The following is a 19386-nucleotide window of genomic DNA, read 5'->3' as shown; positions in this document are numbered from 1 at the left end:
GATTTTTGCAAACACCTTGGATAGCCTTGCAAACACCTTGCACTGTCTTGCAAACACCTTGCAGAGCCTTGCAAACACTTTACAGAGCCTTGTAAACACTTTGCAGAGCCTTGTAAACACCTTGCAAATATCTTGCAGAGCCTTGCAATTAAGTTGCAGCTGCTGTCACGATGGTCTCAAGTTCATCTACTGTCACAATCAATTACATAAACATAATTCATTAAAAAATGAAGACAATAGCAAGTGAAAACATAGTGAAATCTAATTCATGAATTAAGTTGACAAGCCTTCTTGGTAAAAAGTAAAACATAATGAAAATTTATTCAAACATTAAGTTTACAAGTCTTTTTGTTGTGACCAAATGTGCGACACACGCTACACTTTATCGACCTATTCCACTTTGATCCAATGTTTGGTATCCTCATTTGCCTTGGTCTTCCAGCTTTCTTCTTCTCAGTCGGTGGTAAAACAATAAGCTCGTCGGGATGATGATACGGAAGGTCATAATCAACAACATGTTTAATAACCTTCTCATACAACACATGATAATGAGAAGCATCCTAGAAATCACTAATGAATTCATGTGGACTATAACCTGCACCTGAAATACAACATTGATCATGATAACAAGGAAAATCGTTTACTCTCCAATACCCACAGCTACATGTACGATTCTCAAGGTTTGCTCGAAAATATATACTATCAACAACATCAAGTTTTCATGAAATTCTTAATCTGAACATAAACACCTATCATGATTGTCCACGAAGAAACATTTCTCACAGGCATTTATCAAAGAACTTTATAGTTATTTCAACCAACCCAAATCTTGTATAACCAATTAACATTGCATTCCAATGAACATCTTTTTCAAGCATTTTATCAAACACATTCCTTGCATCAACTATACTTCCACAACTTCCATAAAAATCTAACAAATAAGTTTGAACATAAACATCAAAACTGAAAAAACATCAGAACTAACCTAGCAAATAAATTTGAACATAAGCACTGTAAAGAAGTAATTGCAAAGAAGTGCAAAGCACTGCAAAATCAATGTAAACTATTTGGAAGAACTTGTAAATATTTCCAACCATGATAATGTTTTAAAACATAAATTAGAGATAATTCAGAAACTATGAAGTATTATTTTGAAACAAATTGTCATTCAAAACTCATGATTATCATTTATCATTCATAATCTATTGTTCAATGAAACTAAAGCAATGAAGAAGTTAGATTATACCTTGAAATTCTACTAGATTCTCCTTCCAGTGAAAGTATATAAAACTTTTGAAACCCTAGCAAATTATGAAGGAAATTGCAACTTTCTCTCTAGAATTCTTCACCAAAAACTAACTCAAAACCCTCAAAATCATCTTCAAACAACAACCAAATAGATTAAATCACCAAAACCTAAAATGGATCAACATATCTTATAGCAAAAATCGATTTCAAACCCTCGAGATTCAGCTCGGCTTTCTCAAAGTTTCCTAACTCGTCCATTTTATTCGTTAAGAAAACTTCCTGTTTTTTAAATTGGGTTTCCAGGTATTTTCAATTAATTAAAGGGTAATTTTGACCCTTAAAAAGTGTGTTGCCTGTAAAAAATGTCCTTCAAGAACATTTTCAAAAGTTATTTGGGCCTTAGCTTGTTAAAAAGATAAGTTGTCTTTTTTTATATGCGTCATACATAACACATTATTTATAAACAATGTTTCTTCTAAAAGGGAAAAAGTCTAAAATCCTTTTTTCTGCGGAGATAAGACCTTAATCCCTTTTTGAATTTTATTTTGGGCCTAAACCCCTTGGACCCTAAAAATAATTATGGTTATCAAATTAGATTAATATTATATAACAAATAATACATAATAATATTAATTATTATATTATCATAATATTATCTTATTATTATATTACTATATTATTGTATTATTTATATTATATTATATTATTAATATACTATATTAAATAATAAATATTTACCAATTGTCCATCAAAGTCCACAGATATTTACGGATGTTAAGAAAGTTGAAAAATATATTTTAAATATTAATTAATTTTTTTATCTCATATGATAAGACAATATTAATATTAAAATAATAAATATCAACTAAATGTCTATCCATGTCCATAAATATTCACGGATGTCTACGAAAGTCAAAAAATATTTTTTTAGAATAGTATTATAAATATATTATTTCATATGATTAGACAATAATGATAATATTAAAATAATAAATGTCCACCAACTGTCCATCAATGTCCTCATATATCCACATTTGTCGACAAAAGTCGAAAAAAATATATTCTTGAACTATTAGTACAAATATATTATTTCATATAGTTAGACAATAATGATAATATTAAAATAATAAATGTCTATCAATTGTCCTTCAAGGATGAGATAATAATAATAATAATATCCGCTAGACATTTTGTCCATGGATTCAATATGTTGAAATGTCCCCGGGACCTGTCATCTCACTCAAATCCCACAAAATTCTCTCTGCATGGCCATTTCCGTAACCTCTCCACCCAAATCCCACAAAATCTTGGTTTTTCTGGCGAAGGGGGAAATCCCTTCGCTGAAGTCCCCTTCACTTTTGAAGAGGAAGTTCAAATTTTGATTTTATGTTAGATCTAGTCTCAATTTTAGGAGTATCAACGAGTTGAAGAGAAAAGGAAAGAGGGTGTTAACATGGGTGCACGTCTCTTTGATCTTGAAAAATCATCTCCATCTTCTTGAACCAATGAAAATATCTTTAAGTGGTGTTGGAAATCCTCTATCTCTTTTAGGGTTACCAAATTTAAAGATGGTTTCTTCAAATTCACCGGCCTAGTTTTTTTATGTTGGGTTTGGATACTTAAATGACTCAACGAATATACGACATCAAGAAGAAAATATCGTATTCAAAAAACAACTTCAATCCACCGCCTCATCCAATTTCTAAATTGTCCACTAATTGCTATGTTAGTATAATAAGTTTACGACCTTTAGGGTCTTCTCATCTGAGATCTTTAGGATCTTTCGATTCTCTGACCTTTAGGGTATTTTCATTCGTATTTGTAATATTGTACTCTTTTACCTTCATGTTGCCCTATACTTTTGTAAGTTTATGTTGTAATTCACCTTGGTAAATCCATTTTGTAATTAAAGCAGTCAAAACACTCTTAACCATGTAATATTTGGATTAATTTTCATCATATGAATAAAATTCTGGGTTATCTAAAAAAGAAATGTCCCCAAGACATTTTGTTCATAAATCAAATGTCTTGAAATATCTATAAAGACATTTTGTCTGCGGACAAATATTCCGAAATGTCTTAAAATATCTACGGAACATTTTGTCTCTGAGTGTCCCTAATATCCGAAATACATAATCGCAAATACATAATCGAAATACATAATCGAAATACATAATCAAAATTACATAATCGAAACTCCCCCCCCCCCCCCCAAAAAAAAAATTTGGTCAAATTTGAAATTTAAACTCCCTTCAATTTAAAATATTAAAGTCAATAATTTAATGGGTGAAAATGAAAACACAAATCTCACACACATGTGCATAATTTGAATTTTGAGAAATATTTTTGAGTTTATAGACCAAAAATAGGGTCCTAATAGGAGATATAGTCCTCTATAATCCTAAAAAGGATTTCAAAACCTAAATAATAATTTAAATGGATATCTAGTCCTTTTGGTCTCATCTAGAGAGAAAACACAAATCCATATAATACATATTAAAGATTTAATGTCTATATTAACCTTTTTTAATATCAAAACGTGATTTACATTATAAACTGTTAAAGATATTTTTTCCATTTTTATCTCAACTTTCTCTCTCCAATCACGTTTGAATTGTAACTAACTACTATGTTGATAATATTCCGTAACTGAAATCCGGTAACTTTCCATCTCTCTCTCTAAAAACGAAATCTTCATTAAACATAAATTAAACTCACCACCAGCTGTTAAAAATTTCATTGTTTAATATTCAATCAAGAGCTTTCATCAAAACCTCCATTGTTATTTAGGTTTTATACTGTTTATCTCTTTATTCTAGCCATTGTTATTCAGGTTTAAAATCTTATCTTTATTGCTTTATAGGTTAAAGATTCATATAGAATCGTTGAAAACATCAAATCTTGATTTAGGTCTTTCTTTTCTTGTTTTCCATTTCAATAACTTTGAATCTGTTTTGCTGTAATCTTAACTACCTTCGAATGGAAGATTTATATTTTCTCTCTCTAAAACTTTCATAATTCTTTAAGATCTTTGATGTTTATTTCTTATTTAATGATTTGTTCAATGTTAGTATGTTATTTCTCCTTCCAATGTTCATTGTATATTTCTTCAGATCTACGTTAAATCCTCTTCTTTTTTTGTTTTTTTTGCAGATCAGAATCATCTGTCCGTACAGTTCTTGATCTTTGTGATTATCCACACTTATTCCTATAACAGAATATAAAGTACAGGTACTTTACGATAACTTTCCATGTTTTCTGATAAAATTTGCTAATAATATCTTGATGTTTATCCTTTTTGATTCTTGTAACAGAATAAAAATTACAGTTACGTTACGATAAATTACCATACTTTCTGATACAATTTGCATACATTTCACGTAAGATGATAGTATTAATGATCAAAGGTTCGTAAAGTATGAAAAATTTATCCAACATTACACGTCCTTTTTTTACCAGAACAGTGGCCATGACAAGCATATAAAACTTCTCTTAACCTAATAAACAATTGTACTTTTCCATACATTATACATAATTTATTGATCTGTACCTGTTATTTATGATCCATCTCATTTGTTTTTTATTAAATGTTTCATTATTAATGTATGTAAATTTGATTATAATTTTTTTTAACTAATACATATGTTTTTTTTTCTTGTAGTAAACCAGCACTGATGGAATTTCTTACAGAATCATCACATAAACTATAGAAGTATAAATTACGATGAAGAAGATTGTTTCTATGATCCTGTTTGGACAACGGAGTCTTACGTGAAGACTTACAAGGAACATATAAACCCTGCCCCTAACTTCGATGAACCATGTACATTTAATGAAGAGTCAAAAACACTACCATGTTTAATTCGCCGTAAACCTGGAAGACCAAAGACAGTAAGGATCGAGAGCTCGGGCAACATTTTGACGGAGTTTGTTTTTAAGTTACCTAGTCTACTATGTTCTTTTCATTTACAATAAAACACAGATTATTGTTCAATAAAATTTCCTTTCAGTCGTACAAAGGTTGTGTTATTTACTATACAGTATACATAATTTATGATAAATCACATGCTTTATAACAAAAAACATGATTTCAGATTTACATTTCCTAACAAGTTACTATAATTTATGGTACATAATGTATAATCTAAGTATTCAATGGTACATAATGGATTCAATGGTACATTTCCTAACATGACATAAAAAACAAGTAATTTATGTCAGAAAATAATCTAAGTATTCAATGGTACATAATGGATGACACACACGCATATGATAAATTACGTTGTATACATGACAAATGATGGTTTCCTCGTCATAAATAACACATAATTTACGAACATGTTTCATAATTTGTATTCGATGTGTGTTTATGTATGAGTAAAAAATGAAAGTTAAGTGAGAGAAAGTTGATATATATGTTTTGAATATTAACCCCCAAATCACGCTAATTGATCTCAGAAAATATACTCTTTCCAAATCTGAAAATTAAGTGAGAGAAAGTGATATATAGATTTGGTTTCCAAATCTGAAAGGATGAGAGAGAAAATCTGTTTTGGAAAATATCCGTTTTCCAAATCTGTTTCGAAAAATCTTTTCTGGAAAATATCCTTGATCCGTTACTTCCTATTAAATCTTTTCAGTTTGTAACCTAAATATCTTCCCCAAATCACACCTCCTGGTTTGGGAAACTTTCGGGATTCATTCCGAAATTTAAAAACCCCGGATTTTTTAGACGAGGGACATGGAGGGTATTTATCAATAAAGTATGAGTTATTTATGCCCTTATTGTAAAAGGACTAAATGTCCATATTTTGGGAAGATTGGTCTATATACCTATTATGAAAATGATTTTGGTCTATATACCCATGGACTCTCTGACCCCCACATTGAAATTGGAAAAAGCCCCGGGGGTCCCAAATTCAGAGCCCCCACATTGAACTTGCCCTTGTGTCACGGCCTTTTTGTCCCGTTAGGTCGACCCGGCATATTATGCTCAAAGACACGGGTCGAGAGTGCGGAATATCAAATCCTAACGTACCGTGCGGCGCTATGTATTCCCTCCTAACACATAGCCAGCCTTCCCGAACATATTCGGAGCATCTCGACTATCAAGTCATCTTGGTTCCCAACCAATAATGCGGCATGACACCAACGTGTCCCAACCTACGAGCATAGCTCGAGCCGTCCCGTATAACGCTTCCTTGAGTCATAGACTCTCGTCCACTATAAAGGATACCAACATATGTGCGGAGCACACCAAGCCGCATATGCGGATCTTGCCATCTAGTCTCAAACATCCGGCACCTTATCATCTCGGGTTACCATCCGGACATTGGGCATAGGAGCATCCATCTCTAATAAGCTACCTCATGCCCAACATAGCACCTCAAGGCTTGGCCCCTTGAATAGCTCAATCCTCCTTATGGAATATGCTAGCACGACGCACGCCTCGCCATGGCATGAGAACATGCAACACACCTTCCAAAGGAACCCGCAGTAACCTATCTCCAGGTACTGTCCCGAGCCATTTCCTATGACAAGGGAACCCGTGCAATATGCTTCTCTCGCATACGCTAGGCCGGCCTCATGGGTTGCGCCACGAGGATGCTCACTTTCGTGCATACCATGCTAAGGATGGGCGAGCTCCCATCCACGAGGTCTTGACATATGCTGGATGCATATGAGGAAGGGAGACCACCCCCTCCTAAGGTGCAAACTTCTTGTTTTGCCTATTTCCACAAGGAAACATCAATCCTTTTAACCAGGCATACTCTCGTCCAAATGACCCTTCGTATCCTTGACAAAGTCTTGAATGCCACGGATGTCCCCGTGCATGGCCTAAGGAAGCTTGCTTGGCACTCTTGCCCTACTCGACCTCGTATTCGGCCCTACAGCCTGTATGCTCGTACGTGCTCTCCTAGCACTCGTCACATCATATGCATGCTCAAGAATATGCACGTGACACTTGGACAAGGTCGGGGTCAATGGAGAACGGAAGTACATAGGTTCTGGGCTGGGCGCCTCGGTCGAATTAGCTTAGGTATTTGCTTTTCATGCCTCGCAATAAAACGGGAAAAGAGGCCCGCGTAATACCAAAGCCGCACGATCTGCCTGGCAGACGTTCATGATGTACTTTTATATCACACGACTCTCGAGAGATTGTGACTCGCTCTCTTTCTACATTATCTAACCCGTGGGATTTCACCTTCTCGCGCCATTGAAATTTTTAGCTCCCAATTTCGGATTTTGATCCCCCTCTCTCTCTATCTCTCTCTAACCTTCTCTTCGCGCCCTTGAAATTCAGGCACCTTCCTGCAAGTTTAGATCTTTCTATAATCTTCAGTCTAATTTACGAATCTGGATAGGTACAGGGAAGAAGGCTCTGGTAATTATCCAGAGACAGATAGGGATTCTCGAAGAATGACTTCTAGGTCTTCTTTTGATGGTAATAGTCACTTCCGTCAGGATAATAGACACCCTACCAACTCTAGAGGTGGATTTTCCACTGGTGGTGGCGGCGGGGGGCAGTATCAGCATCACCACGTCGCTAGTACTCCTCCATATCATCCTCACGGTGGCGCTGATGGCGGCGGCGAATTCAGACCAAGGTTTGGTGGCTTCGGTGGTAATGGGGGTAGTAATCCTATGCCTCTTTCGGGGCAGAAAAGAGGGTTTTCTTTCTCTGAAAGTGGAGGATTTCATCAAGGTATGCACTTCACTCTTTTGTGCGATCCGTGTTTTTGATGATATTCGGAAATTAGGGCTCTGTTAAGTGCTAATCAAGGTTTTGATAGTTTCACTTACTAAGTAGTTGTTAATTATAGGCTTTTAAGTTGTCACCCTAAACTTCTAATTCAGTTAAACAGCAATTGGGCAAATAGTTGTAGGTTCTATGATTCCATCTGTATTTGCTTTCATTTCTGGATCCCCACATCCCCTAACTTGACTTTTTAATTAATTTTAATTTTCTTTCACCGTTCTCATTTTCGCACCCTACCTAGATAGAATCCTTGAACCGTGTTTTGGGTATTGCATCTGAACCTACTGATTTTGTAGAGGTGAATAGGTAAAAATCATAATTGAAATGCATCATCAGCTGACCCATCTTCACACATACGGGTATCTTCCAAGAATCGAAACCTGAATGGCTACTAACGAGTGAGATATGAAAATCTATTACCTTTCTTCCTTTCACTCCGTATGTCTCATATGTATCTTAAAGACTTGAAGTTAGTCTTCTCTCCTCCCAGCTTACTAGTTATATCCTAGGATGCCACTGGGAGTGTGTGATATGGTATGGAGAATTTAGAATGGATCCTTCTTATATTGTAGATGTTTTACATAACGTATTAGCTTGATATTGAGTATTTGGGATCCGTTGGATTACTTTGTTTCCTTACTTCTGGCTTTACAATATAATAATTGTATGTTCTCAAGGTTCTATTTCCTGGGTTTCATAGATAAAACTGGCGGTGGAGGATTTGCCAAACTCTTTGTTGGATCTGTTCCTACGACAATCACAGAAGAAGATGTAAGTTCTACTTGATCGTATCTCTTGCTTTCGCACTTTATCTTAACAAAAGAGTATATCTTGTTCACCTATAGCTTGATATTTCCACCTTTCCGCTGTATTTTATGTTTGAGGCTTTAGGCGAGGCGGTGAGCCTCTCGCCTTGCCAATGCTCATGGCTGAAGGGTCTTTTCCTCCTCGTTTTACATGTATTTTTGTTATCTTTTCACAAATATTCATGTTTGTTACTTCGTTGCCTGTATAATATATATATACTGACTTTGATACGCAATGTTCAAATATTTAACACAACATTAAAGATTCAAAATGAACAGAAAAGAAGTAAATATGAAGTCGGTCCTAAGCGACAAAATTTTGAACATGTTCTCCGGGGTTTCTAGACGCCCTAGAAAACGCCTTCGAAAATATTTGATATATCAATCTATCATTTTCTTGCCTTCATGAGATACATGCCTTCTCTAGACTTTTTTTTTCTCGTGTGTGACCTATGAAAACGTTCCATGATCCTTTGGGTTCAAGTAGGAACAATAACATCCTTTCTTCTTTCCAATCAGCTACAGTTTCAGCTTTAGTAAGTGAAACTCTTAATTTACTTTTCTTTCGCTGATACTTCCATTGTCGAAATTGTAGAGTGACCTTTCTATATTTATGGAGATGTGGTAATCTTTCAATAATATCAATGTTTTCATCCCGGGTTATTCTTTTATAGGAGATTTGTGGTTGCCTTACATTATTTCTTATGAGGCTTATTGCAGCTGTATTTAGACTACATTCTTTCTATCCCAATTGATCATTTGCCAATTTTGTTTCAGATCCGACCGTTGTTTAAGGAACATGGAAATCTCATTGAGGTTGCCCTGATCAAGGATAAGAGGACTGGTCAACAACAAGGTATGTGAAAATGCTTATATTTTATAAATTGTTTGGGTTTACATTTATGTCTCTTTTCAGGTCCTTTTAGGGGCTGAAGGGAGCAAAAATTAAGGTCATGTCTCAATTAGATTTTGCATCTATTTTTGGAGATTTCGGTTTTGGTTTCCACCCTTTCCTTTATTCCGCTTCATGTCAAGAAGAATGGAAGACCATGGAAACCTACTAAAAAACGAGTTACATCTCTAGCACTCGGAGTTTTGGAACTGGAAGAAAGTCAAATAGATCTGTTCTTTACCACTCACTGGTCACTGCAGCGGCAGAGTTTCTTGTGACCCAGCAAATCTTTTTAATTGGAATGTTCCATTGTCAAAACTGTAGTGTTTACATGTCAAGTTGTTTATTCTTGTACAACTGTTGTACAATAAACGGAAACCATATGCTGGTCGTTGGGTTTAAACAGATATTAAACACCATATTGTGCAATATGGAGGATTTATGTGGTTTTATGTTGTTGGTTACGAAATAGAATTTACCCTGAATGGTCTATATTGCTTACCCGCCCCGTTCGATGACTATTTAGGTTGGTGATGCATCCTATTTCGTATCTTTACCATCTGAGTGTTCTAGTTATTGGTAGGCATTATCTGATACACAGATTCTGCTTGATATATAGGGATGAATGATTGGTATTATTATCTTATGGAGTGGTTTTGTTGCTTTTTATTCTATAAATGAATGTGATCTAAATGGGAGAGAAGATTTATAATGCTGACATGCTCAGACATTCTGATGTGATTAGTTAGCAATGATTTTCGTTTCCTTTGAAATAATCCTTATTATGATGTGATGAAAATTAGTGGTGATGTAATTGGTTTTTTGATGCTTAAGTTTTAGCAGTAATCCTTGTATGCCTTTTGGACACATTGCAGTTAAAAAACATGTGGTTGTCCATACTTTTTCTCAGCTAGTGTATATCCTATTATTCTATTAAGATGGTGTTGCTAATATCAATCAGACTATTAATTTTTATTATGTTGTGCAGTGATTTTGTTACTTCATTCTATGTAGAAATGTTATCTAAATGGGGTGAAGACTTGAGATATATATTCGTTTAGTTAGCAATAATTCTCCATTACTTCGAAATAATCCTCATTATGATGTCAAGAACTTTTACGGTGGTGATGTAGTGGGAAGTTCATCGTTTAGGTTTAACATTAATCCTTGTTTACCTTTTGGATGCATTGCAATTAAATGAATGGTTATGTATGGTGTTACTATTATCAATGGCATTGTTGTTGTTGTTGGTTTCTATTAAAGACTTGTTATCTTATGCAGTGGTTTTGTTGCCTTTTGTATAAATTGGGAGAAGATAAAAAATGCTGCCATGGCCAGACATTCTGATGTGATAAGTTAACAATATTTTCTTTTACTTCGAATGATACTCATTATGATGTGATGTAGTTGGACTTTATGATTGTTAATGTTTAGCAGTAATTCCTGACCCTCTCTACCTTTTAGATGCATGGGAACTAAATGAATGTGGTTAGGCATATTTCTTTCAGCTAGAGTATATTATACTGGTGTATTGCCGATGGGATTTTTGGTGTTGGTTTCTACTAAGACTTGAGAGGAGTCTTAGACCTCTAATTTTTTTTTTTTTACTATCTTTCATGCTTTTGTGGTCTAGATCCTTGAGTATATGGCAATAACAGGTTTTTAGATTTTGTATTTTTTTTTGTAACGTGAGGTTTTTGTATTGGTTAAATTTTATGATGTTGGCTGGCCTTTCTAACAGTAAACTCTCGTTTAATTACGGCGCGTAGGACCTGCTTGTGGAATACCCCACTCTCTGACTTCTCTTATGGGTGTGATTGTATATAGTTTGTGGCAGATGTCATTTTTGTTTCAGTTTATCCTTTGAGGTGAAGATGCTGTTGACATCAAACTTTTCATATATATAGAAATACAGGTCTGGAATTGGGTCAGAAATTTTAAATCTGGTGGGATTGGATTTATCTCTAAATACTCGATTTATTTCCATTCCTTACTTATTGAGGTTTCTAACATAATTGGTTCCATGCTTGTGGAATGTCATCGTCTCTTCAGTGCTAGATTAATATCCAGGTGGGATGGTGGTGGATGCAGTTAAGTTTTGTGACGGTTTATAAACCAAATTTACGCAGTATTGTCTTAGTGTCCTATGGTGCCTGCTTCACGCCTAAATTTTAATGTGGGAGTTTGCTATACTATCCCCAGAATTCTGTTTATTTTTCTTTTTTTGGTTCGTGAAGTAATTATGCACATTATGCGTGTATGTGGCTATAGTTCGTCATATTAATTATTGTAATATATGCTTATGTGCTTGACTCATTGACTGAATTGTCAAGAGTATAAGCGGTATAGCTACCTTATGTTATAAACAGGACCGAGCTTACCCACTAGAGGCACTCGAGTGTTTTGGAACTTCTTTAGATGTATTCTGTCATGTACTCGTTCTCCTTTGATGGTTCTCGCAAGTACGTAGGTTTTAGATGGGGTGGAGGACTAGGACCATAAGTGATAACATGGTGAACTTGTTGTTATTCTAGTAGTAGTAACGCTTCAGCGCTAACATTCCTCAGTTTCCTGTCAGCATTTGAAATTCTAACCATCTTCTTTTACATATCCACAGACAATGAATGTGGTTTAGTTCTCTTGGTTTACGTATCTGGATCAGTTCAACTAATTCTTTCTCCTTGATATTCTAAACTCAACACTAGATGTTGTCTTTCCAGTAATAACTTTGATGTTTAATTACTTCATTTGGTATTGTATCATCTCATTTTGAGACCACCATCCCCTTTAAATGTGCAAGTTGAATGGTTTTATCGGCTTGTTACCTGATGAAATGTTGTATGGAATTAAATCAAAGTATTCAAAAAAGAATGTTGTATGGATATGGGTGCTTGGTAAGCTGGCTATGTTTTTTTATTTGGATTTTGTGGATGTTCTGAAATTGTAATGTGAGGCAGATTGATGTCCTTGATGTGTCAGACCAAGTATTTTGCTTGTGATGAGGAAGAGCTACTCTTTTGACCTCTTTAGCTATTAGTAGTTGGCGAATCTTCTTTTTGTTGTCTACTTCAATCTTTTGTTGTAATAAACTGAAGGAGCTATATTTTACGGTGGTCATGGTTGACATATGATGCCAAGCAGTTTTGATTGAGCGTACTGTGTGTGTGTTTTATGTCACCAACGGTTGATAATCTATAGTTTAGTGCTCATATGAGCAGAAACACGGTGCTAGAGCACAAAAAGTTATTATAGTGTGGATGTCAGCAGAGCCGTGTTGTTAGTCTTCTTTTCCTGGATAGTGTGTGTTTGTGTTTCTTGCTATTTGAAGTAACACTTGTAGCACAAAAGTCTTCTTATTTTTTTCTTATGTGGCCCCACTTATTTCAGATGCGTTATGCATGTGACCTTTATATCTTCAGAGTCCATTCTCCGCAGCCATACCACCTGGCTGTTGGTTTGTACTATTCCAGATGGTTATGCATGTCCATTTTACCTCTACAGGATGTTGTTTCATAAAATATGCAACTTCAGAGGACGCTGACAGGGCCATCAGAGCTTTGCACAACCAGTACACTTTGCCTGGGGTGAGTTTATTACCGGTTTCTTTGAAGCCACCTTAACAAGTGTTCTAGTGTTTGATCTGTATTTGCCCCTCCCAGGGACTGGGTAGTACGCTTAGCCTGGCGTGAGTTTATTATTGGTCTCTTTTAACCGACCTTAACAAGTGTTGTAGTGTTTGACAATCTGTATATGCTTCCACCAGGGAGTGGGCCCTATCCAAGTTAGATATGCCGACGGGGAGCGGGAGCGCCTTGGCAATGGTCTGTCTTCCTCTCAGAAGCAATTTAGTTTCTGAATTTCATAAATATTATAGTATATATGTATAGAACTGTAAATTTATTAAAATCTTCCTATTGTTGTAGTACTTGCTTCTTACCAATAAGAAACCTTCACAGTAGTAGTTGAACTGGTGATTGCATAACTGTATAGTTATACTCCGATATCTGGTGATTGTTTGGCCAAACAGTAGTCATGTTGTATCATATGCCTTACTCACACAAGTTGCATAGCTGATTGTGGTTTGTGGGCAGTTGCTCTAACGAGTCAGTATTTTTCTTCGGCCTTAAGGTTCTTATGTCCTAAGGACAATTATTTTTGTAACAGTAGACTTTGTATTTCGAGGAATTGGAGACACTGCTTCACTTATCTTGTATCCACAAGTTTCTATTTTTTTTGTTTTGTACATTTCTCTTCCTTTTCTTTGTTGACATTGTGTTTTTTTGGGTAGGTACAGTTGAGCACAAGTTGTTTGTTGGTTCTTTGAACAAACACGCTACGACGAAAGAAATTGAGGAAGTATGTTTCACTCATAACTCTGAGAGCAGTTAATTAATTGCAGTTTTCGTTGAGAAAACAAATATGTTAAGTATATACCCTTTGGTCTGTTCCAGCCACATCCTAGTTGCTGCTAGTTGCAAAACTGATCTCAGTTGCGAGGATTGATATGGTTTCTTATTTATGGAAAAATTTCAGTCTCAGTTAGTATTGGAAGTCTAGAACCTGGACTTTCAACTGCATATAACATAGAATCAGTTTGCAAAGATGTGGTGAGAAATAGATGTTGCAGTTTGCACTATTCTACCATGCCTGTGTAATAAACTTTCCTCGATATTTGCACTTCCCCAGAAACTTATTTTTTCCCTCACATGGTTCATTACTCGCTATCCTCAGATCCCATGTCACTCGTAGTAATTATATCTACTATTTCTGTGGATCTAGTGTCAAGAACTATCACAAATTATCGTTGCCCTTTCTTATTGTCAGATTTTTGCTCCTTATGGCCGGGTTGAGGATGTCTACATTATGCGGGATGAACTGAAGCAAAGTCGTGGTACGTTTTATCAATATGGAATTGTGTGTCTCGCCCTTCAGATGACACTGTTTTGGTTGTTAGAAGGCAGCACCCACTCTAAAAATTTCTCTACATGTTCCATCTTTGTGATATTGACTATATCTGGTTCTATTTCATGAAGCCATAACTGCAGAATGGGAAGAAACTATCCTGTCTGCCCGTTTTTACCCACAATGTTAGATGTTTCTGATTCTAACCTAGATAACCACTTGGGATAAAGAATTAAAGATAGACCTGGATGGCCTAAAAATACTCGTTCCAAATTATAGTTTTCTTATTCTGCTTGCTGGAAAATGTTTTTCTTAACGTTTTTGCTGGAAAACGTTTTTCTTAACGTTTTTGATGGAAAGCATTTTAAAAATGGTGAAAGCATAATAGTTCAGATAGTGAAAGTCATCCTTTATGTTAATATTGGCATGTAAATGCATTTTCTCTCCGAAGAGAACCATGAACTAGTTCTCATATACAGCACAGGCAGGATATTTTGTTATTTGCCACCCCCTCTGTTTGGGTACAAGTTTCTGATCATTTTAAGTCATGAGTTTTGGATCAATAGTTCTTGTCAGTACTTTCCTGATTCATTTGTTGTATATATTGGAAGGATGTGGATTTGTTACATTTTCTCAAAGAGATATGGCAGTCGCAGCTATGAACGCTCTCAGCGGAATCTATTTGATGAGAGTAAGCTTTGAAATTATAGTTATACACGTGCTCCTTGTTTTCGCGTTCTTGAAAATTTCATTAAACTGGACTTGCTTACTGGTGACAGGGCTGTGACCAGCCATTAATAGTTCGGTTTGCCGATCCTAAGAAGCCTAGGCCTGGAGATTCCAGGTAGCAATTTATATGTTCTTTCTTATTTCTTGTTTCTTTATGTACTAGATCTTTAGATCTTATGCAGTCTGTTTTCGTCAAGTATATGAGGGCCATATATTATTTATTCAGGTATTTGAGCTCCCTGTAGTTGAAAAGAAACTGACTAAATTTCTCTTTCAAGTGTTTATAGAACATCGTAAAGGAGCTACTTTAATGAGCTTTATGTAGTTCTTTTGATCATGAAGGGATCCTATCCAGCTGGCGCTTTGTGACAGCAATATAAGACTACTTTTATTTCATGTAACAGTGTCTAATTAGTTTCTGTTTTGTGCTTCTCAGGGGTGCTCCTGCTTTCGGCCCCCGCTCTCAAGTAACATCGAGTTTTAGGTCTGTCTTCACATTTGTATTTTGTAGTGAAGTTCAATAATTTATTCCAACATTCTATTTTGGCATATCCTATATGTTCTTACATTCACTTGTTGCAGGCCAGCGTCAAATCTTGTTGATCCTATACGTTCTTCTGATGCTACTGCCCATGATTTTGGCGTGAAGTTGGTTCCCAGCGGTGGGGTCTCGCCCGTTTTGTCCGCTACAGTAAGAACCTAATCCTGGGATTTGCCGCATATAGTTTAGCTTTTGTCAGTTTGACTTCTCTGTCCGTGGACTTATGGAGTGATTGTAGTCTTAGAGGCCACTGAATCTCAATCAAGGAATAAAATGTGGAGAGATTTCGGGCGAAATGGGCAAATTTTTCTGTTTTAACAACAACCGCCACGAAAGATAGACATTAATATGGTTTCAAACATAAAAGTTAGGCACTCTCTTCTGATATTTATGTATATCCCAGTAAAATGAAGTTCCACCCACATTAACCTCGTACCCCTTGTCATTTCTGTTTATCTTAGTCTTTTATTTTATTGTTGATTTTCAAAATACCTCAGAGTGGTCCTTTGGGAGGCTTTGGCGGTCCTTCAAACGGTTTCCGTCCGGCACTTGCACCTTTACCTTCTATCTCTCAGCAGGTATGTTTTGATTAATTATTTCTTCCAACCTGCTGTAGTAACCCTAATCTTGTAAAGATATACTAATCTCTGGCATCGCCTGCTGCTTTCATTTAGAGTTTCAACCCATCAATGTTGAAAGCACCAACACCTGGACAGCAAATATCGCCTCTACAAAAGCCACTTCAATCGTCCCCAGACTTGCTGGCTCCAATACAACTACAACCACATCATACACCAATATCTTATCCACAGACACAAACTTCACTGCCATCAACTTTGTCTTCGGAGCAGATTCAAATATCTAATTCTGCTGCTCGATCTTCCACCAATCAGGCATTGCCACCACAACGTATATTTAATTCAAGTGGTCAAGTGTCGGTTTCTCATCCTCAGGTCCAGCAGAATGCCTCTGCGACACAACATCCAATCCCTCTGAACCAACAAGAAGGTAGTCTTTCAACGGCAGACCAACAACATATGCCTGTACCTGCTATTCAGCAACAATTGCATCAGCCTTCGCAACAATCACCTTCTCAGCTAGCGCAGATGTTATCTCAACAGAGAGAAGCTTTACAAGCCAGCTTTCAATCATCACAACAAGCATTTTCTCAATTGCAACAGCAGTTGCATATGATGCAACAATCAGGCCAAAGTCTAAATCAGCAGTCGAGTTCCCAGCCAGGCAAACAACAGGTTCTGCAAACTTATAATACCACCTTTTTCGATTGACCAGTTGTTGGATCTGAGCCACTTTTTGTACCAGTAGACGGTATCTTGGTTTTAGGTTCATGTAGTCTACAGTTCTGTTTCAGAAACAGATTAAGCTTGTCTTTTGTATTTGTGGACTTCCATTTGCGTCTAACAGTTTTAGGAAGGTTCATAGACAGATAGACTATACTACTATAGCTTATGATTGTGTATTTTCCTCGCAGTCTACATGGACAGGAAGCATCGAACAAGGACATGCGGATGCTCGTACTGTTGCCACTGCAGCTGCTGTACCTGCACCCTCAACAACATCTGCTCCTCCTACTGCTCCTGCTGTGCAAGGGGCGGCTCCTCCTACTTGTAATTGGACAGAGCATATATCCCCTGAAGGATTCAAGTACTATCATAACAGTATAACGAGTGAAAGTCGGGTAAATTCCTTCTCTTTGGTGTAATTAGTAGTTTTTGCTTATCTCCTGTGGTTTCTGGGATTCTAAAACGCTGTTCTGGGCCTATGGCAAACTCCTCCGAATGTATCTGTAGTGGGAGAAGCCTGAGGAGTTGACCTTGTTTGAACAACAACAACGACAACAGGAACAAAAATTACAGCATCAACATGAGCCCCCTGTTCAACAACTTCATTCTCAGGCACAGACTCAGACACACCCGCACGTTCTTTCGACCCGACAAGTCTCTCAAACACAACAAAATTTTCAACCACAGATGCGTCAGCAGCAACAATTGCTGTTCCAGCAACCTTCCTTATCGTCAGCGGTCGGTGGTTTTCTATCTGTTATTGTGCAATATATACTAGTAGTTTTCTTGATTTTTTATCATAGCATGACTGTATTTTGCATTTTCAAGTACCAGGTCTCTGGTCATGTTGGTCATCAAAATGCTCTGGTAAGTCCATAATCGTCTAGAATTAGAGAGTATACTGAGTTTCTTATAATGATTTCATTAGCTGCCTTATTAGAAAGTATGCGTTCCTGTGTCGGTTCTTCATAGTTTATCTTTGCAGGAACCTGGTTTTGCACGAGCACAGGCACTGGCTAGTTCAGGGGCCGATCTAGCTCGTGTTCGCCAGCAGGTATCGAATACTAACTTGATACTAATCATGCCATCAAGTTCTGTTTTGTATGGCTTGACATGGAAGATCAATTCCTAGTCTCGGTTTCCTTGTTCTTCATTTCCTCTGATTTCTTTCCCTTGCTTTAACTTTTTCAGGGGCCGCAGGCGGCACAAGAGTGGATGTGGAAGAACAAGCCTACAGGTTGACTGTTGCTCTTCTTAACGAGTTCCACTGTAAACTCGAAGATGTTTTTGAATCCTGATAACGACTCTTTCCTCCGTTTCCCATTACGTACTCCATGCAACATTCACTTTTATCAATGAACATTTGACAGAGGTCGAAAAATCATGCCATTCCCATTTTAGTATTTCCTTGATATTGTAACCTCACAAAAACTAGTAAATTTTTCCTACTCTCAGGAGCATGATTTAGAGAACTTTGATCTGGGGCAAACGGCAAAGTGCAGGACAGGAAGCTCACTTCGCTAATTGGGAAGTACATTTGACTGTAGTGTTGTTAAGTTTTGGTTTTCTCCCTTTGGAAGGTTTTTCCATCTCTCTCTGTTATATCTATCTTCACCATAAGGAAAAAAGTAAAAGATGGGAAGTAAAAGGATGAAGAGTAGTATTAACTTCATATTATCATCTTTTTTATGTAAACTTGAGGAGTTTTTCATGATAATGTTGTGCTGTTAAATTAAGGATGACAATCACTTAGCTCGCATTATTTATATAACTTTGTTTTCTATGACATCTTTTTTTTTTTTGTTAAGGAGTTTTCTATGACATCCATTCATTTCATATTGTTTATGGTTTAAGGATATTGTCTTTTCGAGAGGGAGTGTTTGGTTTCGGGCACACGTGCTTTTAGGCCCAGGTCGCCTTCACGCAAGATGTGAACGTTGAGACGTCGAGCTCATTGCTCACTTAACAGTATCAAGGACACGGTCTGAGAAAAGGCAAGGTGGATGTTCCGGAGGCACAAATGGTTTTCGGGCAGAACCTGTTAGTAACTAGTCGATCTTGTTTTGCTTCATTATGCTAGAAAGGCCCAATTCTAAGATTTAAGAATTTTATATATATATATATATATATATATATATATATATATATATATATATATAATGTGTGTGTGTGTTCTCTTGGAGAACCTTTCTTTGTTCTCTTCT

The 19386-nt window shown here is 36.4% G+C and overlaps 1 protein-coding gene across 6 annotated transcripts; it reads left to right on the top strand.

The window, feature by feature from the left end:
* The first annotated feature begins 7214 nt into the window (after positions 1 to 7214).
* Positions 7215 to 18970, top strand: LOC147551464 (flowering time control protein FCA-like). Of its 6 annotated transcripts, none has more exons than XM_086669089.1 (19): positions 7215 to 7954; positions 8709 to 8779; positions 9592 to 9670; positions 13208 to 13290; positions 13470 to 13527; positions 13995 to 14062; positions 14531 to 14597; positions 15220 to 15299; positions 15388 to 15452; positions 15774 to 15821; positions 15920 to 16028; positions 16376 to 16456; positions 16553 to 17131; positions 17371 to 17577; positions 17690 to 17920; positions 18017 to 18049; positions 18168 to 18236; positions 18374 to 18419; positions 18638 to 18970. In XM_086669089.1, exons 1-19 carry the CDS (start codon positions 7669 to 7671, stop codon positions 18643 to 18645), a joined length of 2268 nt encoding a protein of 755 aa, XP_086525215.1. In that variant the 5' UTR covers positions 7215 to 7668; the 3' UTR covers positions 18646 to 18970. The 6 variants fall into 6 exon arrangements, 3 of the variants coding, with proteins under 3 accessions (XP_086525215.1, XP_086525216.1, XP_086525217.1); XR_015237582.1 differs by having other exon boundaries at positions 7277 to 7954; positions 18374 to 18554; XR_015237584.1 differs by having other exon boundaries at positions 7282 to 7954; positions 14001 to 14062; positions 18374 to 18554.
* Positions 18971 to 19386: the final 416 nt, after the last annotated feature.

This window comes from Eschscholzia californica, unplaced genomic scaffold (genome assembly GCF_041429995.1).
Source record: "Eschscholzia californica isolate CP2 unplaced genomic scaffold, dmEscCali1.0.p SCAF_3, whole genome shotgun sequence".
NCBI lineage: Eukaryota > Viridiplantae > Streptophyta > Magnoliopsida > Ranunculales > Papaveraceae > Eschscholzia > Eschscholzia californica.
The sequence above is the reverse complement of the archived record's forward strand: the minus strand, read 5'-3'. Positions and strand labels throughout refer to the sequence as shown.